We start from the raw sequence: 26,607 nt of genomic DNA on the forward strand, positions 1-26,607 counted from the left end.
AACCTCCGTAAAGAGTGGTCGTGAAAAATATTTTTTTTATATAAATTTTGTGACTTGTATGGAATTATCGTAAATTACGGTGAGTTTAATAATGTTTAAGTTAAGCGATTTCAATAACACAAAAAACTTTTTCTCATAACTCTTTGGTTATTTTTACCTATCGATCTACACGATTAAAAAAAACCGGCCAAGTGCGAGTCGGACTCGCGCACGAATGGTTCCGTACCCCTAAGCAAAACACAGCAAAAAATCACGTTAGTTGTATGGGAGCCCCACTTAAATATTAATTTTATTCTGTTTTTAGTTTTTATTGTTATAGCGGCAACAGAAATACATCATCTGTGAAAATTTCAACTGTCTAGCTATCACGGTTCATGAGATAGCTTGGTGACAGACGGACAGACAGATAGACAGCGGAGTCTTAGTAATAGGGTCCCGTTACTCCTGTTTTTACCCTTTGGGTACGGAAACCTAAAAACTATCTTGTTTTAGTATGGACCATCATTAAGAGCGTGACGGACTGAAATAGTACTTATATTTATTACATTACACACCTAGGGAAGTAAAAAAGAAATGTTTTAGATCATGTGATCTAAAACATTTCTTTAAAGGTTTCTTATTTTCACAACACCAGCTCGGAAAGGCCACGGAGTAGGCTATTAATTCGTGGGAAAGGCTATCTTTGTAGCCTTTGTACTTCAAAAACTGATAAGAAAGTTGAATTTTATTCACATGTGAGGCAAAGTAATGAGATAAAAATTTTGACAGAATTGACTTTTAACATTTCGTATGCCGAAAGGTTAATCCGCGCAGGTTTTGAATTCTAATTAATTATTCATTAGGATTCAATACCTACTAACGTGAATCCGCGTTCCGATATTCGTAGGTTAATTGATGATTTTGAATTATTTAATAAATTTCATTTGAATTTGATTTTTAATGTTTTAAATTTAGTATTTTCCTCACGTTGGTGTTGTGATAATTTTGTGTTTCACTCGGAGGCAACGTTTGTTTAACCCTTATGCCTTGAAACCCTCGCAACGCTCAAGATTCTACTTTTCGAATTTTGGAATCTCTCGCTTGCTCGGATATCAATATTAGCACGAGGGGTTAAACAACAACTTTGCTCCCTAGTGAAACAATAGTACATTGTGCAACATGAGGCGTAAATTAAATCACACTAAGACTCCGCTGTCCATCTGTCTGTCACCAGGCTGTATCTCATGAACCAGATATCTTATCTTATCTTATGGTTTCAGGGGCCCTTGGACCCATAGGTATCTTTTGTGCAATTACCCCCTAGGAAAGATCCGTCCACTAGAACCGTGATAGCTATGATGATATAATTGAAATTTTCACAGATGATGTATTTCTGCTGCCGCTATAACAACAAATACTAAAAAGTACGGAACCCTCGGTGCGCGAGTCCTACTCGCACTTGGCCGGTTTTTTTACTAATATTACAAGGAGGAAAAATTGAAAATAGAGTTCCGGTTAATCCGGTTATAATATTAGCTGAAAATTGTTGAGCATTAGACTTTTCGTTCGTCGCGACATCTGTTGTCAACTAGCAGTAGTGATAAATTTGCTACTTGACGGTAGATGTCGACTACGAAAATAACTCGCAAAAATAATAAGCAGGTTACGAAAATAAAATAATAAGCAGAGGTTTCTAAAAAGCAAAACGCCTTTGTAGCAAAATGCCTAAATCTAATATATAATAAGCAAAAGGCATTAAAATCATATTGCCTAAGATTTAAATCTAAAACGTCTAACATCTAAACTGTCTGAATAGCAAAATGACTTAATCTCTATTGTCTAAGTCTTATAATTGTTGTTAATTAATTCTAGTTATGATCTTTATTGTAAATATGTTATTTTCTTCACGGTCATTTCAATCATTAGACACAAGGAAAAAGTGTAAAGTATCCACTGCAAGTTACAAGATTGTCTGTTAATTGCAAAATTTTAGTACAATGTAACTTATATACTTACATATTACTTCGTAAAGACCAGCCCGGGCGATACGAATACGAAGTGGGCCAGTACATCGGTGTTAAATCGTTTTCACATCACCTATTCGAAAAAGGGCTTTTTCTTCCCCGCTAGAAGGGATCAAAGTAGCACTTTTCTTCCCTGCTAGGAGGGATCAATTTTTGTAATTTTTGTAGTTTATCGTGTTAATGTTTGTGTTTTGTTTAATGTTTGTAATATGTATTATGTACTTATGAGTCACAGATACTCGAAATAAATGAATTTTCATTTTAATTTAATTTAAAGTGGCACTTTTCTGTTCAAGAACACGATTTTATTTCTTTTTTACGTACTATTTTTTAGGTTAAATAATATTTTCTAACATAATAGTTTCCTCATAGGTGATGTGAAAAGCAGTATGTGTCACATGGTAGCAAAATTATTTCCACCTTGGGCGTTACCACTTGAATCCCTTACTACGCTCAGGATTCTATTTTAGAATCCTTCGCTTCGTTCAGGATTCAATGTACGCCCTCGCCGTAAATATGCCATTTTGCTCCCTTGTGACACAATCTACTAATGTGCGCTACCAATGCGAGCCAGCCGTGCAGTCGCATGATGAGCATGATAATTCAGCCTCTTAATTGCGCCATACAATTTTGTTGAATGTTTTACCCGAATAAAATATTCATGTGCCAGGTTAAAAATCATTGATGATTGAGTTCCCAGCACGTCATATGTTATTGGTAAAATGTTGTATCAGTCTTTCAGCCTCGAATTATTTCAGTTCCAAAAAGAAACTGACATCATCCCATACAAACGGAGTTTCTCGGCTAGGCTAGGTTTTATTTATTCATTTAAACTTCTTTGCACAATACATGAAGAGTACAAATGGCGGACTTAATGCCAGAAGGCATTCTCTACCAGTCAACCATGGGCTAAACCGAAAGATCTAGTTGGTGCAGGGTCAGAATACTGTTAGAATAAAATGGAAAAAAAAAATAACACAAAACTATATAATAGGAGGTTGTAGCGAACCAGCGACAAAACTCCCACTAGCTCGATTCCCTTTACACCCATAGATCAGGTTGAGACCGCTCAACCGATCTGCGCTGGAGCGAAAACTCTTTAGGAGTATTCCAGCAAAACGTACGTGTAGGATTGTAAATAATGATACTTTGCGCATACTATGACATGAGAGAAAGCATGAAGTATGCGGTGTTGACGCACTACCTATTTGTCCCTCTTGCCGCGGAAACCACTGGCTGTTGGTGTGCTGAGGCCAAGACTTTTATTGGGGAAGTGGGCAGACGGATGCGGGAGAGTGGTCATGACCCTCGCTCCGGGTCGTTCCTTTTGCAAAGGTTGTCCATCGCTGTTCAACGTGGCAACGCGGCGAGCGTGATGGGCTCCTTTGCATCTGGAGGGGCGCGGGGCGCATTTTGTGAATAGTTTTTGTGTTTGTTAGGTTTTAGTTTAGGTTAAGATCTTTGTAATGTTTTATTTTGTATGACATGTGTGTTATAACTTGACATGAGGTGTATCTAGTCTTGTAATTAGTTTATAATAGTTCCAGACCTAGTTTATAAAACAAACGAAATAGCGCAAAAATAAGTTTTGTATGAAAAACTTTAATTCGTTGTATTTTTTAACTATGGTATCTGAAGCTACACAAACTAATTACAGGACTAGATATACCTTATCTTATTATAAATGCAAAGTTACAGAGCAATTTAGAAAGTCGATTTTAAGGCCGTTCCATCGGTTTGCCGCTGTCTCTGTCACATTCCGCAAGAAAGAACGGGAAAATCATGCGCGCCAAGTGTCAATTTTAATCGAATTTAGTCAATTTTTATTTATTTTAAAAACGTTACCCTACAATATCGAAATTCGAAAGCTATGAAATTACTATTTAAGTTAAGATTGTTTTTTGTTTTTTTTTTTGTTTATATATCACATAATAAATAACCGAGTAAAGTTGGATTGAAAGTCCGAGTTAGAGGTTACTTTGGGAATTAATTGTATCGAGCGAAGTGTTATAATTCGTGTATCGGAAGCTATGATATTAAAGATAATATAGTCAAGAACTACATATATTTTTTCCACGTCTACGAATATCAACGCCTCTTAGAAAATAATGATCATATAAGGAGATTTTTCGCTTTTGGCTCAGGGAACCGCCTTAAATGCAAGCGTAACTACGTTTGTATGGAGAACCGCGCTTGCTGGGAACTCTTAATAATGTTTTAAATATACGTGTAGTTAATTTAAATTTGAACGATGAGGAAACATTCTGTAACTATAATTAGTACCTACAAGATACCTAGCAGAAACTGGTTCTTACGTACCACAAAGCCGATTGTAGAGATACGAAAACTGTGCGGAAATACAGCGACGGCCTGGTGAAGGTCGTGGGAATTCGGTGGATGCGAGCGGCACAGGATCGGTCGGAGTGGCGAGCCTTGGGGGTAGGGTTGCCATGCGTCAGGATTTGTCCGGACATGTCAGGATTTTTGACTCTTTGTCCGGATTGCGGCCGGACTTGGCAAGTGTCAGGCTTTTTAGTAATAACCTCATAAGAAGAGCACAGCGCGCCGCCGGGGCGTCGTTCAAGCTACGCCAAATCTCTGTTACAAGAAATGTCAGGATTTTTAGGGTGATGTCAGGATTTTTTTCAGGAAATTTACTTCTTCCATATGGCAACCCTGGAGGCCTATGTCCAGCAGTGGACGTCTATCGGCTGACATGATGATGATGATGAACGGATCGGTAACGCGAATGTGATTGATAGAGATTGACGCTCGATCGTCGATGGGCTTCGGAAAGCGCTTACCTTAAAACGGCCTATAAGCTTGTTTTCTACCGATGTGGTATAAGCCTACCTAGGTACTTCACAAAACGTCAAATTCTTTTCGTTGTTTTATTTTTGACCATTGTCACGGTTTGATTCATGCTTCCTTATCAACCAAATCAAAATGTTCCGTGTGATTGTATATCTTTCTTTCTATAAATAATATTTAACATAAAAAACCGGCCAAGTGCGAGTCGGACTCGCGCGCGAAGGATTCCTTACCATTACGGAAAAAAACAGCAAAAAAATCACGATTGTTGTATGGAAGCCCCATTTAAATATTTATATTATTCTGTTTTTAGTATTTGTTGTTATAGCGGCAACAGAAATACATCATCTGTGAAAATTTTCAACTGTCTAGCTATCACGGTTCATGAGATACAGCCTGGTGACAGACAGACGGACGGACAGACGGACAGCGGAGTCTTAGTAATAGGGTCCCGTTTTTACCCTTTGGGTAAGGAACCCTAAAAAACACCACTCCGTCTAATGAGAGAAAAATGGACATTTTATGGACAAAAAAAAACAATGAAAATTATATTGATTTATTATTGATTATAATGACAATGACCTTATCCGCCTTTTGATTCCAGAACCATGTCAGCACCAGTGGTGGTGAAACAGTTCCCATTAGAGAAGGAGTACGCCAAGAAGACCGGAGTCACTCCTGAGGATGTAGCCAAGCTGCGGGCCTGGCTGGCCACGCAGCCTCACCTTCCTGGGGAGCTCCTTACAGGTACAATCCCTCTTCAACAGCATCATTTCCTCAAATGTGTCAAGGTTGGTCAAGGTTGTCCCGCCATCTCCGTTTGTCTGCCTCTGCCCCGAGATCCATCCTGTGGGACCCACTCTTAACTAATTTAGTCCAGCGATCCGGGTGCAATCGGCAGACGTGCTCTGCCCAGTCCTTTGGCGGCCTTCATGCCCACATCCACAATGCCGGTTTCGGAACGCAGTTCGGTTCGTTTTTCGGTCCGGGCACATTCCGTTAAAAAGATTGCACATGTAATGAACAAAGATATGGAAATAACTTGAGTTACATACCAGTGCTACTTACTTCTACCACAGAATAAGTAATAGTCTACTACTTTATCAAGGAAGTTGACATCACTGCCATTCACTGCCCATAGTAGGTAATAAAGTAATGCTGCTGCAGTTGTTATCCGAAAGTCCCTTAAAGGTGATATTCGAAGGTCAATTGAACGTTCGAATCGCGGCAGTAATGCCAGCAACCAACTTCATTAATTTAATCAAAGAAATTGACAGTGACAGCGCCCCCGCCAAAGCCTCACTAGCAGGAGTACGAAACTCCTCCTTTCAAACATTCTCGGCTCCGTTCGGCTCAGCATTGCTCCGAGCAATTATTAGGGTTGACACAACTTGACGTCCGACGACGACCACAGATAAGATAATGTCTTACATTAGAGAGGGACAGCATGATTCAACCCTGAACCGCTATCAAACTTCGGTTTTGTAGGAAGCTTCCTTTCCGTATTATTATTTATTCTGTGGCAGTAGTAATACCGCAATAGTAATACAGCTGCAGGTTGACATCCGAACATCACTTATATTATAAGTGACATCCGGGTGATGACAGCCGCAGCATTACTTTTGCAACATCACTACAACACAACAGTAATTTTCCTGGTACTTATGTTTGTCATTTATGGCGCATTAAGAGGATAATACATATTGGACGACCACTTCGCCATAAAAAAAACCGTTTATTTATAGACAACATAAGTCCAACAAATTACAATTTAAAAAACATACCTAATTAAAAGAGAAAAGAGGAGTTTGTCAAGAACTATAGATAATAGAAGAGGAAAGATGCTTGGGCACCTGATACGACACGACGAATTTATCAAAAACATCATAGAAGGAAAAGTTGAAGCAAAGAGGAAGAAGGGAAGGCCAAGGAGAGCGTACATGCATCAAATAAAGGAAAATCTCAACGTCGTGTCGTATCAGGCTCTCAAAGAGAAGGCAGCGGACCGCGAAACATGGAAATTGCTACACCGACAAGAAAATTACTCTTAAATAGTATATGATGATGACCTAATTAAAAAATAAATATAATTAAAATTAGAACCGCAATTTACAAATTTAAAAATCTTTTAGACATTATACTGACATTTATAAAACATAAAAAAATGAACTATTAAATTTTGTTTAAAAATAATAATTCGTTAAAAATAAAATTATTGTAAAATCATTGTCTAATAAAAATTAAAATAAAAACGTAGTCCCCATTTTCCTCCCTGAAATACGTTTATACAATTTACTGTATAAGTTACTATTAAATAACCATAGATATATCCCTTCGTTTGACTTTCCGGTTATTTTATTATAAGAGTTAGGAGCGGCAAACAATTCCATACAATTTTTTTAAAATCTTACACTTATAATAATCAAATAAACGGGCGGGAGGGCAATTGTAAAGATACATCAAATTACGTTAAAATACTTTTCCCCTCACTAGCTCGGAAAGCCGTCTATTATCCTTTAAAACAAGCGGGGAAAAACGCATTTTATCCACTAGTGGGGACAGTAATTTGACCTTGGATGGCGCGTTTTTAAGTAGCTTGACAGATAACAAAACGTAAAACGCTCATAATAATGGTTCGTTCGATATTATTTATCATTAAATAAATGGTTTGAGAATCTAATAAAAAATATCAAATTTAGCTTTATTTAATAATTTTAAGTCATAAACCTTAAAATTCCATAAGAAACGTTAGATTTTTTATATTGATGTTAAATATAATTCTGAACGCACAAGTTGAGTCGATGCAATTTCAAAACGCATCGTTGACATTTCATACGTCAGAACAGAAATGTCAACATTGTCAACAAATTTTTTACTGTTCTTCTCACCGACTCACGTAAAAATCAGAATTTCTAGTGTTTTCTGTTATAATATCGTAAAAAAATTAGTGATTCCAGTGATGAAGATGATCTAACGCCTGTGGATGTTGCAATTTCCTCGCTATAGTAAGGGGAAAAGTTTTGTGTTACACACGGGTGCAAATGTATTTTACTTCTCGTGTGTTGAAACACTCGCTACGCTCAGGATTTTATTTTAGAATCACTCGCTTCGCTCATGGTTCAACTATAGAATCCTTTCGCTTGCTCATGTTTCAATTCCACACTCGCGGGTAAAATACAACTTTGCACCCTTGTATAACAAATAACTATTCTATGGTGTTAATATCCAAAGAAGAAAATGATAAATTTCATCTTTCATCTTAAACGTGATCGTAATAAGCCTAATTAATGTCATTAACGGGTATAACGCGATTAAACTTTATTATTTTACCAGTCTTCCGTACAATACAAGAATTGTTATTTGCAAAAAAAGCACCACAGCTAGTGCAACCCAGCTGAAACGTCAGACAAAAGGTAAAATTATGGATGGTATAGAAAATAATGCCAATCTCTTATGGCAGAATTGTTGCAAAAGTGACCGCTTTCAGCTTTAAATAATAGTTCCTAATCTCTCCGGTGGCGCTAGATAGGCTCTGGGACGTGAGTATAACATGTAAGGCATGGAGACTATATAAAGGAGCCAAATCTCTATGTATGAAAAGTGTCCATCAAAAAACAGTAATTAGGCGGCGCCACCATACACCGAAATACTACCAAAAACAACCTACGTAATTTGGTCGGATTATTTGTTACCTTATATGGTTCATGTTATACTCATGTCCCAGAGCCTAACTAGCACCACCGGAGATTAGAAACTATTATTTAAAGCTGAAAGCGGTCACTTTTGCAACAATTCTGCCATAAGAGATTGGCATCCTTTCTATACCATCCATAATGTAAGGCAACAAATAACCCGACCAAATTACGTAGGTTGTTTTTGGTAGTATTTCGGTGTATGGTGGCGCCGCCTAATTACTGTTTTTTGACGGACACTTTTCATACATAGAGATTTGGCTCCTTTATATAGTCTCCATGGGTAAAATAATGAAATTGGATCGCGTTAGATCCGTTAATGACATTAATTATGTGTACAAAACGCGATAGTTTATAGCTTAATAAGCCTGCTCTACAATGTATGAAACCGGACAAGTGCGAGTCGGACTCGCCCACCGAGGGTTCCGTACTTTTTAGTGTTTCACTAGACTTATATTGACCGGGATATAGACCGTGATTACCTTTTGTCATAGAGTAACTTATACTAGAGCGGTACTGTCATAGTAAATTTTGTAACCCCAGTAAATTCACTGCCATCTGTCGACACACTTTAAAACTAAAATTGAAGATTTGTAAAAATACGATAAAATGTATTTAAATATAGATAAATTATTTTTTTTATTTGCATTAATTATTTTGTTGATTTTGACCCATGTTCTTTCACTGATATGCGTTAAAATTGTTAAATAACAAACGAAACCGTCAACGCCATCTATACGAATGTAGGCCAAAACTAGTAGCGCCCTCTGAACGAGAATCAAATTTTCTTGATTTTCGAGGCACGTTTTTTCCTTAGACTGTATCCATCTATTACGGAGTTATATCTATCTTTGCCTTTTGTATTATTTGTGAGCTCCCGATATTTCGACGCAGATACATGCATCATGTTCACGGGTGACGGGTGGGTTTTTTAGTGTTTGTTTAGCGGCAAGAAATACATCATCTGTGAAAATTTCAACTGTCTAGCTGTCACGGTTGATGAGATACAACACTAAACTCTCGCGTACCTAATTAATTTCATTACCGGGTCTAACGTCAAATAATAAAATTTATTCGCGTTAGACCCGGTAATGACATTAATTATGATGAGATACAGCCTGGTGACAGACAGCGGAGTCTTAGCAAAGATAGATATAACTACGTAATAGATAGATACAGTCTAAGGAAAAAACGTGCCTCGAAAATCAAGAAAATTTTATTCTCGTTCAGAGGGCGCTACTAGTTTTGGCCTACAGTCGTATAGATGGCGTTGACGGTTTCGTTTGTTATTTAACAATTTTAACGCATATCAGTGAAAGAACATGGGTCAAAGTCATCAAAATAATTAATGCAAATAAAAAAAAATCATTTATCTATATTTAAATACATTTTATCGTATTTTTACAAATCTTCAATTTTAGTTTCAAAGTGTGTCGACAGATGGCAGTGAATTTACTGGGTTTACAAAATTTACTATGACAGTACCGCTCTAGTATAAGTTACTCTATGGTCTTAGTAATAGGGTCCCGTTTTTACCCTTTGGGTACGGAACCCTAGAAACAACATATCGATTTAATGATCTTATCTAAGTAGATAATCGTGGTTTAACAAGCGTCCATTAGATATTCTCAAGAAGTCGTTAGATGACACGCTAGTTATACTGGCATCATATACTTTTCTTAATTACACAGCAGACTAGTGTTTATGTCCAGTTAGGGCGGCACGTACTGCAACCCTATGAGGTACAGATCATTACGGCCCAAAGAATCTGGAATTTTCTGGACTCAACGGGCATTAGTAACGAACTTTATAGGGCCCTTACAATAGATTGCCGCTTGGTCGACGTGACACTCACAGGCCCACAACACCCCAACAATAATAATAATAGATAACTTATACCTGCCTCGATAACGTGTAGAGACATTGTTATGGCAGGTGTCCGGACCTCTCAGCAATAGCCCAATCTTTTGACTAGCCAAACTTCAACACCATAATCGGCACTCTTTTCCACTGTGTTTATAATAGCCCCTACGCCTGTTGGGACCGATTTACGGGTATCTATTTGTACCCGTGAATGGGTTCTAGCAGGTGTATTACATAACAGCAAACTTCTCCAAAGGGTCTCTACGTGTTGGATCTGTATCCCCACGCACGCCTATCAAATGACCGGGATGTATATACACGTGAGTTTATACGAGATACAAATAATAATAATAGTGTTTATGTGATCTGTAGACCTCGTAACTACATTTAGAAAAAAATGCTAAAAAGTTTTTTCACACCACCAATTCGAAAAAGGGGTTTTTGTTCCCTGCTAGGAGGGATCAAAGTGGCACTTTTCTTCCCTGCTAGGAGGGGTCTAAGTGACACTTTTCTTTTCTAGGACATTATTTTTACATTTTTTGCACATTATTTTTTTAGCTTAAATAATATTTTCAAACATCATAATTACCCCGTAGGTGATGTGAAAAGTTGTATGTGTCACATGGTAGCAAAATTATTTCCATCTTGGGCGTAACACACTTAAATCCCTCACTACGCTCAGGATTCTACTTTAGAATCCCTTGTTACTTTCGCGATTCTATTATAGAATCCTTCGCTTCGTTTAGGATTCAATGTACGCCCTCGCCGTAAATATGTCATTTTGCTCCCTTGTAACACAATCTACTATTGCCCTTGCAAAATTAAATCCCACCAAAAACATTTTCATGTAAAATTTTGCCAAGACGAAAGCATAATGCTCGCACTGTCAAAAAGTTATCTGATCTCTTGTAGAGCCAAGCTTCTAACTCTACCAGCCCTAAGTTCACAAACACTAACCTGTCAAAATATGTGGCTTGGCGGTTTTGCTACCGCATGGGCGTAAGGTGAAAAATAGTTATTTATGCAACAAGAGAGGAAAGTTGGTTTTTCTTGCGACTGTTTATTTTGAGTCCCGAGAAAGCGAAAGATTCTAAGTTAGAATCTTGAGCGTAGCGAGGTAGTCGAGAAATACTGTAAAATTCATATATGTATATCATGCATTTTACTTTCCTCGTATTCGAAATGAAAAGTAAAGTGTTTAACTCGGGTGGAAGGCATCTCACTGCCTTCGAGCGACAAACTACCTCGGTAGAAATGAGTGCCTTTCATCCCTTGGTTAACAATCTACTACTAATTAATGTTTATCCCAACCGACATAACTTACTATACCATAAAAATAAGGCCAGGATTACACTTGTAAGTTTTACTTACGTTAGTAGGGACACAGCTATACTACAGAATGAGATATGAATATCGTTATCTCATTCTAGCAATTCATTCATTCATTCATTGGCGTTGAAACCTTGGGGCCATGGGGACCAAGTGCGCGTCGGCTGTATAAAGATTTGGCGACGCGCCTAATAGAGGACTCGGGCGACCAGAGGGCTGGCCACTATTTCGCACAGCGTGTTAGTATCGCTATACAGCGTGGAAATACGGCCAGCCTTCTGGGCACCTTGCCCATTGACGGCGATTTAGGCCAAATTTTTTACTTATAGGTTAAGTTTTATTATGTTTGTTTTTGTTAATTGTTTTTGAAATAAAATTAAATTTTCTAGCAAACAGCTTTGTCTCTACTTACGTAAGTAAAACTTACTAGTGTAATACTAGCTGGCCTTAGGCTACTTACTATCAATTATATGACTGTACTTACTATCAATTATATAATTATATGACTGTAGTGACGAAAATTGAGAAAGGTATGTTGAGATGGTTTGGACACGTGGAAATAATGAGTGAAAAAAGGCTAACAAAGAGAGTGTATAAGGGAGAGGTAGAAACGGGAGTTGGAAAGGGGCAGACCTCGGCTGACTTTCTCTGATCAGATCGGGGAAATCCTGAAGAAAGGCCAGGTCAAGAGCACCCTAAACCGGCGAGCATGTATGAGGAATGTTATGAAAGTGAAGGAAGCGAAAGAGGTATGCCAGGATCGTAGCAAGTGGAAATCCGTGATCTCTGCCTACCCCTCTGAAAAATAGGCGTGATATGTATGTATGTGTGTGTACTATCAATTGCTAAGTACTGGCAGTACCTACTGCAACAGTGCAATGTCATGAAGGATTCTATTGTCAGTGTAATGACTTGGTTGTTGATATAGCCGGTTTTTAATCTCAAAATCAATGTCACTGTTTAGTTACATTTATGACGGACAATGGACACTCATTATTGTTCATTTCAGGGGCGTTCCTGTCATCGCTAAATATATCTTTGAGGACATAACAATGCATGATATTGAAAGCCAATAGAATGTTTAGCAGGTTTTAAGAGGTCTCGGTCGAGACGTGTGTCATTCACGAGTGATTTAAATGAACTATATCTTTTAATTAAACTCACTGATGATTTAACTCGCTAAGTCGCTCATCTATCTCACTGGTTCCTTGCTCGCTCTTTCCCACTCATGATGCGATGATGCCGGCTGTGTGTGACGAGCGAGTGAGAGGATGCGAATAGGTTTCGGAGCAGTTCGGAATAATTTGGAAGGTGTCGGGAAAACATGGCGGGATCTTATAGCGTGATTCGCCATCTTGGTCGCACTTATGGCTGTGTGTATCTGATTGATAGACATCTCGTTCTACTCACTCGTGAACATTAGTCTACAGATCTACTGAGCGAAATGAGTGATATATATCACCGCGAGCGAAAGATATGAATCAATCTTTTTAACTCAGTGAAGCGTTTTGCGCATCTCTACCTCGATCCCTTTTTAGGGTTCCGTAACCAAAGGGTAAAAACGGGACCCTATTACTAAGACTCCGCTGTCCGTCTGTCTGTCTGTCCGTCTGTCTGTCTGTCTGTCTGTGACCAGGCTGTATTTCATGAACCGTGATAGCTAGACAGTTGAAATTTTCACAGATGATGTATTTCTGTTGCCGCTATAACAACAAATACTAAAAACAGAATAATATAAATATTTAAATGGGGCTCCCATACAATAAACGTAATTTTTTGGCTGTTTTTTCCGTAATGGTATGGAACCCTTCGTGCGCGAGTCCGACTCGCACTTGGCCGGTTTTTTATTTATTCTGAAACACACAGTCTCATATTATGATTACATATGACACAATACCTATACTATAAGGTTTGGTTACTTTGTTGTAGACTTCTATTATCCGCGTCTTCGTTTTACACACTTTTATTATTATTACACACTTTTATTTAGTTTGACCCCGTATATGCAAAGTCCAAACTATCATTGTATAAAGGTGTGTGTAACATAAATTTGAACCACTTACTTGTAAATATATGTAGATATTTTTAGTTAATTTAATATGAATTTTTAAAAACTGCCCCTTCTCATCATACATTACCGGTGACGCACGCTCGCGACCTCATTATTAAAAGGCAAGATGAGAAGCCGTGCTAATAGAAACCAATACTTGTTATTTAGATATTACGTAACAAAACGTGTATAATTTCAACGACTAAATCTATCAATTTTACATTTTTGCTCCAAAATCGACACCGGCCTCTTGATACTATCTTAAGCAACTAAACATAAATTATTATTACTATTAGTGTATTTCTATTACTATTAGTGTATAATGACATCTATTTCAATTTACAAATCAAGGGACCATACGTGCGCATTGCCAACCCTTTAAAAACCTATTCCTATGTGCGCTCCTATCCTTTTTAATGATATGTACATTGTTCCCAACACTACCTGTTCCAGATCTGGACCTGGTGCTGGCGTACCACTGCTGCCAGCAAAGCGCCGAGGTCTCTAAACAGGTGTTAGACCTCCACTTCACCCTAAAGACCCTCTTCACTAACTTCTTCAAAGACCGCCTGGTCACGGAGAAGACCTTTGCTACTTTATCCATGGTGTAAGTTACCTTGCTGATAACCTACCTGTCTTAAAATGTGCCTAATCCATGCACATGGAGCATAAATACCCTTTTCAGAAAATGCAGAAAATGTATACTTAACAATTTTTTTTTTTTTACATACTGTTAAGTATACATTTCTTTTATTTATGATAGTTAATTTTTAGGGTTCCGTATCCAAAGGGTAAAAACGGGACCCTATTACTAAGACTCCGCTGTCCGTCTGTCCGTCTGTCTGTCTGTCTGTCACCAGGCTGTATCTCATTAACCGTGATAGCTAGACAGTTGAAATTTTCACAGATGATGTATTTCTGTTGCCGCTATAACAACAAATACTAAAAACAAAATAATATAAATATTTAAATGGGGCTCCCATACAACAAGCGTGATTTTTTTGCTGTTTTTTTCCGTAATGGTACGGAACCCTTCGTGCGCGAGTCCGACTCGCACTTAACCGGTTTTTTATTTTATTTATTATATATTTCAAAAAATATACTTATGTCTATCTTCATCATCATCATCATCATGTCAGCCGATAGACGTCCACTGCTGGGCATAGGCCTCCCCCAAGGCTCGCCACTCCGACCGATCCTGTGCCGCTCGCAACCACCGAATATATCTATCTTATCTAATGTTAATATTTTTGTACTGAATGCAGTACAAAAATATGTCAAAAAACTTCCTGCAACACAATAGTGTAATAGTCCATCCGATATCGCATCGGTTACTTACGAGTATTAGGACTAATGGTAATGATAATGCTATTTCTTGCGCAGGTGCACGGTGCCGTTGAAAGTGAGCGCGCACAACGACTCGGCCGTCTTCTACTGCCGTCTCACCGACGCTGACGCCAAGAAGTTCGTCTTCCACGAGTGCGTCAGGTACATTCTCTTCATCATGATTATCATATACTTCATCATGTCAGCCGATAGACGTCCACTGCTGGACATAGGCCTCGCTCAAGGCTCGCCACTCCGACCGATCCTGTGCCGCTCGCAACCACCGAATTCCCGCGACCTTTACCAGGTCGTCGCTCCATCTCTTCATCATATACTTATTATTTGGTAATAGGTGCGCGGCAATTACTATGGCAAAACCCCAAAATTGGGGCGGCCGCAGGTACTTGTAGCGACGCGACGAAATCGCGGAGTGAGACACATCTGCCTTTACCACTTTTATAAACTGAAATAGATTTCATACACTAAAGAAAAAGTGACCAAGTCCAGCGGTGGCAGAGGCCGGAATCGAACCTGCGTCTTCATCTTACGCGGCTAACGTCCTGACCACTAGACGGATGGCCACGGCGGTACCCTTCCTAATTTCTCTGGTGTACGCTATCTTAGGCGCCTTTGACCAACTCTAAGGTTAACTCTTTGACCACTTTTACTGACTAAACATTATAAACTGAATTGATATCATATACTAAAGGAAAAGTAACCAAGTCCAACGGTGGCAGAGGCCGGAATCGAACCGCGGCCAGGCCTATGGAACTCTCCGCGCGAGCTCGGATTTATACCTACGACTCGCTTCCCGCCGGCGGTACTAAAGCTAGCCAGTTGGTTGCCACACGCGCTCACGCACGCACGTCACCGCGCGCTCGCGCTATGCCAAAGTAATGTCTTCGTAAAGAACAAATAACACAGCTTGTAGTGTGGATGGATGCAGACACAACAAAACAAATGAAAAATATCGTTTTTTCCTCTTTCGACAGATGAGGAAAAGTAAGTAGACATTCTCAATATAGGTACTTACACCTACTGTTATTACTTTTACGATAGTTACAAGCTGCGTAGGTACTATTAAATTGTTTTAAAGATGTAGGTAATGTTTTTTACGACACATTTATAGTGATAAGATTAAACGAACTTACCTGAAGTGAAGTTCAATCTTGATTATATGAAGTATTTAGTCCGAGATAATGACTAATAGTGAAATAACTGTAAGTAACCTTGTTCACAATTCTGATTTCTTGGTTTTTAAAGTAATAATACAATCGTCACACGATGGAGCGAACGCTTTGCAACAAATACCCACCCCACGGGAAGGTATAAGTATAACACAGATAAAATCATTTAGTAAAAAACACTTTTCGCCGCACGAATATCCTCAAGTTGAGGTTAGGTGTATAAATGTGATAATTATAATATTTTGCCCTCAAACTTCCCCACGGGAAGAATGAGATTTTAATTTGACAGGCCTTTAGCAGGTTACCCCACGGGAACCATGTTATTACTTTAAAAACCAAGAAATCGGAATTGTGATCAAGGTTACTTACAGTTATTTCACTATTAGTATAGGTAATTATCTCGGACTAAATACAAATATAATTAAATAGATATCTACCTAAGACACCTAAGTGTCTGAAAGAAGCGTCGGCAACCCTAGCGTTGTGTCGGCGCGCGCGATGCGGGGAGCGGCGTGTTGAAGGTCACTCCATTGTATTTTTGTGTAGGTATCAAAACGGTAGGTATTTGCGTTTTCTTTGAGAGATAAGTATCTGTTCGTAAGAACTATTATAAATATAATCTGTGCCGCGGCGTCTTCATCTTACAATTCTTACGCAGCTAACGTCCTGAACTCCTGAGCACTAGACGGGTGGCCACGGCGGTACCCTTCCCAAATTCTCTGGTGTACGCTATCTTTGAAAGGCTAGCGCCCTTTGACCAACTCTAAAGCCCGGTTCACATGTGTCTGCCGTGTCGTGTTGTGTCGTGACGCATATCGGTTTCATACATTTAATATGGCTGCGTTCACATTTGTCTGACGCAGCGTGCATCAGACAAATGTGAACGCAGCCATATTAAATGTCTAACTCATTGACCACTTTTACTGATTATGATTATAATTCCAGAGTGGCTCTGATGACACTAGATCTCTGGCAGGAGGAGGAGGGCACTTGGCCCGGGCTGGAAATCATCTTCGACATGAGGTTGTTCAGCCTGCAGCACCTCCCCAAGGTGGACCTGCACACCTTGCAGCAGTTCTTGTATTATCTTCAGGTAGGCATTGATGTAAAATATGTTTGAGCCAGTTACAATTTTTGCTTACAAGATCTTATTATATTTTATGGTTACTTTTCTCTCTCTAGCTCTATATCGTAATCCAGTAAAGGATTCGCACAGCTCGCCCTTAGAGTAGGTCAAAGGCGCCTAGCCTTTGAAAAAAGATAGCATACACCAGAGAATTTGGGACGGATACTACGGGTGGTCTAATAGTGGTCAGGACGTTAGCCTCGTAAGCTGAAGACGCGGGTTCGATTCCCGCCTCGGCCACCGGTGGACTTAGTCACGTTCTTTAGTGTATGATATCTATTTCAGTTTACAATTCCTCCATCCTATTCTTACAGGAAGCCATGTTGATGAGAGTGACAGGTCTTCATTTCATCAACGCGCCCTCCTTCATCGACAAATTGATGATGCTGATCAAGCCTTTCCTTAAAAAGGAGCTATTGGAGTGCCTTTTCATTCATCAGGTCAGTCAGACTCAATCATTATGATCATAGTTTTAGCCTTATGTCGCCTTTTGCTGAGCATAAACTAATCCTCAGACAGAAAATTCCTCTCGAAAATATGTACATTATCAAACATTGACAAATAAGTGTATCTTGTATTATATTTGTGACCAGATCGGCGCCACTACGTTGGAGAAGCATCTACCCATGGACGGCTTACCAGAAGAAGCTGGTGGAAAGGGTATTTCTCTAAGCAAGGCCACCGGTAAGTTTGAGGATTCTGATCCAGGCTTTTGCTCAACGTAGTCAAAGTGTGACTATATATAGGTATACCTATATAGTATACTATAGTCACACTTTGACTTTCTCTATAGAGTATTGTGCCGCGAGCGACTCAACTAAACAGCGCGCATCTTAACAAGGGGCCCATTTCTCGAAATATATTAGGCTAATATTATTGGTGTACTAGCTTTTGCCCGCGACTTCGTCTGCGTGGAATTAGTAATTTGGGTACCTTAATTCTTAAACAAATCTGCTTTTTAATACATCCTGTTTTCACCCCCAAATTGGTCCACACTATACATTTCCACCCCATTTTTTACACCCTCAAGGGATGATTTCGGGGATAAAATTATTCTATATCCTTTCCCACAGCTCAAACTATCCCCATATCATTCATTGAACCGATTCATCTAAATCGGTTCAGCGGTTATTGATTCCCCATACAAATTTCCACCCCCCTTTTCACCCCCTTGAGGGGTTAGTTCTGGGATAAAAAGTATCCTATGTCCTTCCCCGGGACTCAAACTATCTGTATACCAAATTTCAACTAAATCGGTTTAGCGGTTTAAGCGTGAAGAGGTAACACACAGACAGACAGACACAGACTTTCGCATTTATAATATTAGTATGGATTGTTATGGCAACCCATACGATTTGACAGTTCGTGGACTAATAATATTAGTCTTATATCGTTCGAGACATGGGCCCAAGGTCATACGAGTATATTGTAATGCCGCGAAAGAGTATATTATATTTCTGGATAACTGACAGTGATATGTGTCAGGTGGGAGTCAGTCTTATGGGCCGTTTCGCGAAGTCAACAATATACTGAGAGCTTTGTATTTATGTATATATTTTTCATTTCTCATGCTCTGCGGGCTTAGCACGGTAGCATTTTTATCGCCTGTCACCATGCCTGTCACCGTCTCGTTCTAACAAGTAAGTAAGTGCGAAAGTGACAGGCATAGTGACAGGTGATAAAAATGCAACCATGCTGACACGGCTGAAAGAGGGTCATTGTTGTTCTAACTGTTCTAAGAAGTGTGCAGAAAATGATACGTTTCTGCACTAGAGCATTTTACTTTCCCAGTACGTTTTTTTCTTTTATGTTACGATATGCAATATTTTAATTATATTTAATTGATTTGTTGTACAATTTCTATACTCATATTAACCTCTCCATTCCATAAATCGCGATAATTCTACCTAAATTTTTCATATACTATAAAAGTTCATATTAATCTTGTTTTTTAAATACGCATGCATTTTACTTTCTTTGTATTCGGAATGAAAAGTAGTGTTTAACTCGGGGAAAGGCACCATTTCATCCCTTGATTAACAATAAGTCAGAATAAAAGAAAACAACAGTTGCATAATATTATATGAATATTCCTAAGTACACTGCTGTTAGGATACTAAGAACGCTGCGCCGCCGGGGCCCCGCGCGCCGCACTTCTTATGATTCTTTGATTTAGATCTCACTCACATCTACATCTACAAATAAGAGTACTGGAGTAGAAAAATAATAATAAATACTATTTATTTCCAAATACAGATTTTGGATAAAAAGTTACAATATAAAGAAAGGAAATTAAAACTAAGTTTTACTAGTATTTTTATTTGGGTTCTTTCATTTTTGGACGTAGGCCTCCTCCTTGTCACACCATAGTTTTCTGTATGGCGGCCAGAGTTTATGTACCCCTAAAAAGCCCATTTGTCAAGCAAACACTGATGCCAATATTGTTCTTTCCAGAGGACCTAAAAGAACGTTTTCAACTCAACAAAGACTTCTTCGAGCGAGAAAACAAAAGACGCGTAGTGGAGTCCCGGAGGCCTGGCCGGCCGAAGACCATCTCCGACATCTTCGGAGGCATCGAGGGCTCTTTTAAGAAGCTTGACATTGACTAGTAGTTATTACCTATTAATATTCGCTTTAACGGGATAATGTGTAAAAATCTTAAGTTTATATTTTAATGACATTTTAATAAGAATAATGGCCAGTCCCTATAATATCAAGAGAAAAAGAGACGCTTTGTAGAGTCCCTGAGGCCTGGGGGCCATACGATACCTATGGTAACCCATACAATTTGACAGTTTGTGGACTAATAATATTAGTCTAATACCGTTCGAAAAATGGGCCCCTGGCTGACCGAAGACCATCTCCGATATCTTCAGAGGGATCGAGGGCACTTTCAAGAAGCTACGGTAGTAGCTCTAATTATTATTTGCTTAAACGGGATAATGTATAAAAATCGTTAAAGTTTGTATTTTAATCAGATTTTAATAAGAATAATGGCCAGTTCCTATAAAATATCAAGATAACAAAAGACGCGTTGTGGAGTCCCTGAGGCCTGGGGCCCATTTCTGGAACGGTATTAGTCTAATATTATTGGTGTGTTGCCATGGTAATGGTAACCCATAAGATTTGACAGTTTGTGGACTAATAATATTAGTCTTATACCGTTCGAGAAATGGCCCCCTGGCCGGCCGAAGACCATCTCCGACATCTTCAGGGATCGAGGGCACTTTCAAGAAGCTTGACATTGACTAGTATTTCTAATTATTATTTGCTTAAATGGGATAATGTGTAAAAATCGTTAAAGTTTATAGTTTAATGACAATAAGAATAATGGCCAGTCCCTTTAAAATATCAAGAGAACAAGAGACGCGTAGTGGAGTCCCGGAGCCCCCGGAGGCCTGGCCGACCGAAGACCATCTCCGACATCTTCAAAGGGATTGAGGGTACTTTCAAGTTTCAAGAAGCTCGACATCGACTAGTAGTTCGACGACACCTCTCGCGAATCTCGCGATGATCCCTATGACCGTTCATATTTACAAGCTTTTATTTAGTTTCACCTGTCCCGTTGTCTGTGTGTCCGTCCGTATTCAAATCTTGCAAGTAAAATTTGACCCACTTCCCGGTTTCCGATGAAGCTGGAGATTGGCATGCATAAGTCGGGTGACCATATATTATAGTACCATCGAACTGATCTGTTGATGGAGACAGGTGGCCATAGGAACTATGTGATAAAACAATTTAAAGCAAACTATTTTTGTTTGGGGTTTTTAGAATTGTCTCGATGAGAATGACTCGTAGTTGTCTGTGGAAAGAAAAAGAACAGGAAAAATCTATAGCTTGTATGTACCAAAAATGACATTTTCGCCATGGAGTAGCTGTCACGAAAAATGTCAAGTGTGTGGAAATAGTGTCAATTGTGTGTTGTTATCGTAAAGGCTGTTTACACTTTGTGATAATTTAGAAAAAATTAAAAATATGTGAAAGTATCAAGATTACTTGTTTTATTTCCTCCTAATTAATACTAGTATTGTGAACCTATAGAGAAAATCCCGATATACGAAAGCATTTTTGTCCAAACTGGAAGACTTTTGCTTCGCTCGGTAAATAACAAAAAAAACCGGCTAAGTGCGAGTCGGACTCGCGCACGAAGGGTTCCGTACCATTACGGAAAAAACAGCAAAAAAATCACGTTTGTTGTATGGGAGCCCCATTTAAATATTTATATTATCCTGTTTTTAGTATTTGTTGTTATAGCGGCAACAGAAATACGTCATCTGTGAAAATTTCAACTGTCTAGCTAGCACGGTTCATGAGATACAGCCTGGTGACAGACGGACAGACGGACAGACGGACAGCGGAGTCTTAGTAATAGGGTCCCGTTTTTACCCTTTGGGTACGGAACCCTAAAAACGGCCAAGAGCATGTCGGGCCATGCTCACTGTAGGGTTCCGTAGTTACCCGTCCGTCACAATAGGCTATCTTGAAAGTGGCGTTTTTTTCCAAAAATACTTATTCACTTTATCAAAAAATGGTGTTGAAGAACCCGGTTCGTTTTGAAAGACATCTAATGACATCCCACGCCGAGGAAGCAAAAAAAAATCATCCTCATTTCACATGTAGGTAAATATTTATTCTAAATAATGTTTTTTATGTTTTAAATATTTTACCACTTTGTCGGCATGATTGATTTACATAACAAAGTGCAGCCTGTGCCGGTATGTGGTACTAGTTTTCGTTGTAAAATCATTTAATTAAACTAAAAAATTACATAAATAAAATATTTAAGTAGGTATATAGACTGTCATGTCATGGTTGTCCTTTTAATGGTTTTTCCATGATCCAATTAATTAATTTTATTTTTACCTATGGCTGACTGCAATGATAATTATAATTTTGAATTGTATAATTTTATTGTACCATTGTAGTTTTATTATTTTATTGACAGTGTTAATCAAATCAAAACAAACCAAAAAAAAACCTTACATTTAAGTATTTTTGTGCTCATCCGGTTGTGTCTGTGTTTATAACTTAGTTCTGTTCTGTATTACTTTATAATTATTGACAATAGTCTTGTAAGTTTTGTACATGTACCTAATTACTAACACTTTTAATGTCTGTACACGTTATCGAGGCAGGCGGTGACTCGCCGCTGACTAGATGGGCCTCTGAAACTGCCGTCGTGAAGACGACCAGGAGCAACACCGGTGTGAGCGGCTCAGGGGTGTCGAGAGGTGTGCGCCGCTTTCTACCCAGTGACTGTTAAATGGTTTATTATTATTATTTAAAGAGCGAGATTACGAAGTAATGGAGGCAAAATGGCTTGTTTACACTATTTGCAAGTTCTATTGACGACTTCAAAGAATACTCGTGAGCGAGATGCAATGACAATAATATAATATCAAATCAATAACGACTTCTTTAAATCTAAATGGCGCACGTGCTCAATGCAAATGTATACCTTATATAGGTACTTACAATTGTTATTCAGTAATCAGTACAAACTAAGCCTTCCCCGAGAGTCGTCGTTTAATAAAATTAATATTAAAGTGTATGCGTGAGGACCTGAGAACTTGAGAAGCATTAAAGGTACTATAACTTTTTCACCTCAGCAGCTCGAACAAGCCTACTTTCGTCACTCCCTGGAGCGAGGAAAGTGCGACATGCCTCACTAACTTTCCTCACTCCAGGGAGTGAAACAAAGTAGCTTTTTAATTTAGTGAAGGCCATGAACTGCCACTTCACACTTTTTTTTTCTCTGTATTTATTCTGTGTAATTCGAAATACATTTTAACCTTCAATATGTTCTCACTACTGAGGTGAAAACTGATGTGTGCAACACGAGAGCAGTTGATTTTTCTTGCGAGTGTTTATTTTGAGTCCCGAGAAAGCGAAAGATTCTATAATTGAATCACGAGCGAAGCGAGTGATTCTAAGGTAGAATCTTGAACGTAGCTAGGGACTCAAAAACACGAGATGTAAAATAACTTTGCTCTCGTGTTGCACACATAATTTTTCACCTCAGTAGTAGACGAGAAAAACCAACTTGTTGCACAAATAACTATTTTTTAGTTTTGCCATGTCTGTCATGTTTTTTAGGGTTCCGTACCCAAAGGGTAAAAACGGGACCCACTACCCAGTTACTAAGACTCCGCTGTCTGTCTGTCTGTCCCCAGGCTGTATCTCATGAACCGTGATAACTAGACAGTTGAAATTTTCACAGATGATGTATTTTTGTTGCCGCTATAACAACAAATAAGTACTAAAAAGTACGGAACCCTCGGTGGGCGAATCCGACTCGCACTTGGCCGGTTTTTAGTTTCGCCATGTGTAAGTTTATCAATATAGTTAATATTTAATATTCAATTAAGACACTGCACCTACTTAATCTTTCTGGTTTAACCCATTGGTTGACTGGTAGACAATGCCTTAAGGCATTAAGTCCGCCATTTGTATCTTCATATTGTATTTGTGCAATAAAGACCCGGTATCGATTTTAGTCGCGAACCCCCGTAGTATTCATGAAACTTAGCAAAACTCTTGAAATAAAACTATGAAAACGGATTATATCGCGTATATTGAACTTATAATCCGTTTTCAATTTTTCGTAGTTTTATTTCATGAGTAACAACCGAAGACAATATTAGCAACACTTTGGCAAAACTGTTTTTTTTTTTATCCTATCTGGCTTTTACTCCCCGCAATTTTGCACGGGGTGAATTTGCCAATGTCGGTTTTTGACTTTCACACGTGAGGAGAATGTTCGGTAGTCTGGGAGGTGTGGTTTCGTAGTTTTATTTCATGAGTAACAACCGAAGACAATATTAGCAACACTTTGGCAAAACTGTTAAATTTTGTTCCTTTCTTAACAAACAATCCGTCATTTTGACATTTGCCAAATGTGACTTTTTCAAAACGACAAATGACTGATAAAGACAAACAATAGGGGCTATTACTGCAATGTTCTGCCACCAGAGTGCAGGACTAGCCCTTTTAGTAAACCATAGAGTAACTTATTGACAAGTTTTTTCAAAGATATAAAATATGACATTGATGCATCAAGGCGGTTTGTTTACAGAGGACCTACCGGGAAACGCGAATGCGAAAATTCGCTATCTGCCTCTTTATCGCTCGAATTTGCAAGAGTGACAGAGATTGTGGTAGTGGCGCCCTGGCGCCCCCTACGCAGAGTTTCGCGTAATATTCCCTACTGTCAAGGGCTTATTACACTTGACAAGCGTTTAAAAATAACGCCAGCAGTCTCGAGACATAAAGTTGCTTGACAGCTTTAACAAAGAAAATGAATCAAACAATGGCGAGAGTATCAGTTCGTTCCATTTGGAGTTGAAACTCTAGGTCCATGGGGTCCCAGCGCGCACAAGTTGTTTGCAGAAATCGCGAAGCGTCTGGTTGACGTAACTGGTGACCGAAGAGTTGGCGGCTTCCTCGCACAACGTATCAGCATTGCGATACAGCGAGGAAATGCCGCCAGCATCCTTGGTACAATGCCTCAAGGGCCTATTTTAGATTTAAGCTAGTTATTAATTTCGTTTATATATATATATTTTATTTTTTTTGAAATAAAGAGTTTTAATATCAAACAGAATAATGTTGATATTATTCGATAGACAATTATCTAGAATACCTATCAATTAATTATAAAAAACCGGTCAAGTGCGAGTCGAATTTGCGCACGAAGGGTTCCGTACCATTACGCAAGAAACGGCAAAATAATCACGTTTGTTGTATAGGAGCCCCACTTAATTACTTATTTTATTCTGTTTTTAATATTTGTTGTTATAGCGGCAACAGAACAACATCAACTGTGAAAATTTCAACTGTCTAGCTATCACGTTTAATGTTCGTTTAACTTAGTAATAGGGTTCCGTTTTTACCCTTTGGGTACGGAACCCTAAAAACGCAGTGCTAATACATCATTTTTTTCATGCAATAGGTATTATTTATAAGTTTATAGGTACTACAAAAAGGTAAATGTCAAGGTCATAAGGTCACCTTGACAGCTTCGAAATAGTCATTACTCAATAGAAATAAACTAAAATTTTATTATTTGGCAAATTAAATGTACCTAAAATTTTGAACATATCCTCGCATTTTGTCTTTAACGGATCAATATTCTCAATCGACACTAGAAAACTAAGAAGAGCTATACATAAAATCCAAGGGCCTGACACTCTTTGATAGAGAAAGATAGTCTTATTGCGATTCCTACAAGAGGAAAGAGAAAATAGTGCTATGCTTTGTCCTTATCACCGACCGGGTGGTAGGAGGCGATGACGAAATACCGGAATTTATAAGAGTGAAAGAGAAAAAATCCTATGCTGCCCAAATTTTATATGAATATTTTTTCTCTTACCCCCGGTCGCTCGGTGGCGCGTCTATAACTACTTGTATATACTATGTCTATGATAAAATCTCATATAGTTTTAGGTAAAATATATCTAATTTTATATATTTTTTAATCGACTAAGATTTCAAAACTAGGAAGACTAAGGAGGTTCGGAGGTCCTCAATTCGGTTGTATGTTTTTTTTTTTCTTTCTTGATTAAAATGCTTTTTCAGTATTGATAATAAATACATATCGGTATAATGTTAAGTAACTATTTATTAATCTGTGGTTAGGGCATTCAAACAACTCAGGTACCTAACTGTTATTTTAGGTACAATCAAGGTCAAAAACAGATGTCTAGACAACTATGTATTTTGAAAGAATAAAATAAAAGATAAAAATGGCAGTCAGAAGGTCAAATCACAGCGGAAAAATAAATGAGTTTCGGCATAAATTATGATAAAATCACGATACTTGTAGATAATATTTAGGTATTGTGTGTCCGGCTGGTATCTGGCACATAACATCAAATGTGTAATTTATTACTTACCTACAATCCTACTTACTACCTAAATACTACTACTACTAACTACTACTACTAATATTACTACTAGTCGATATCGTTAAAAAGCAACTATCGTGATAGTATTAAGGTTCAAATTTATGTAACAACACATTTTGTTACCTAACAGGCCGCACACAGGCGACCGATCGCCCCATTACCCAAACTTATTATAGTTGGTCAAGCAAATCTTGTCAGTAAATAGGAACAAAGTAAACTATACTCATTCTTTTCTTTTGGGTGCTAGTACTTGAGTACTAGTGTAAGACAAAGATAGTATGATTCTCTCTGTCTATGTTTGAAATGAGACAGTC

General features: G+C 38.4%; 1 protein-coding gene across 2 annotated transcripts; it reads left to right on the forward strand.

Moving 5' to 3' along the window:
• The first annotated feature begins 3 nt into the window (after nt 1-3).
• LOC134750049 (alpha-tocopherol transfer protein-like) lies at nt 4-20,916 on the forward strand. 2 transcript variants are annotated; one of them, XM_063685136.1, is made up of 9 exons: nt 4-79; nt 5,419-5,561; nt 14,202-14,355; nt 15,132-15,236; nt 17,207-17,354; nt 17,702-17,827; nt 17,981-18,071; nt 19,842-19,911; nt 20,775-20,916. In XM_063685136.1, exons 2-9 carry the CDS (start codon nt 5,423-5,425, stop codon nt 20,899-20,901), a joined length of 960 nt encoding a protein of 319 aa, XP_063541206.1. In that variant the 5' UTR covers nt 4-79; nt 5,419-5,422; the 3' UTR covers nt 20,902-20,916. The 2 variants fall into 2 exon arrangements, with proteins under 2 accessions (XP_063541206.1, XP_063541207.1); XM_063685137.1 differs by lacking the exon at nt 20,775-20,916 and having other exon boundaries at nt 19,842-20,023.
• Nucleotides 20,917-26,607: the final 5,691 nt, after the last annotated feature.

Source organism: Cydia strobilella, chromosome 19, assembly GCF_947568885.1.
Source record: "Cydia strobilella chromosome 19, ilCydStro3.1, whole genome shotgun sequence".
NCBI classification, from domain to species: domain Eukaryota; kingdom Metazoa; phylum Arthropoda; class Insecta; order Lepidoptera; family Tortricidae; genus Cydia; species Cydia strobilella.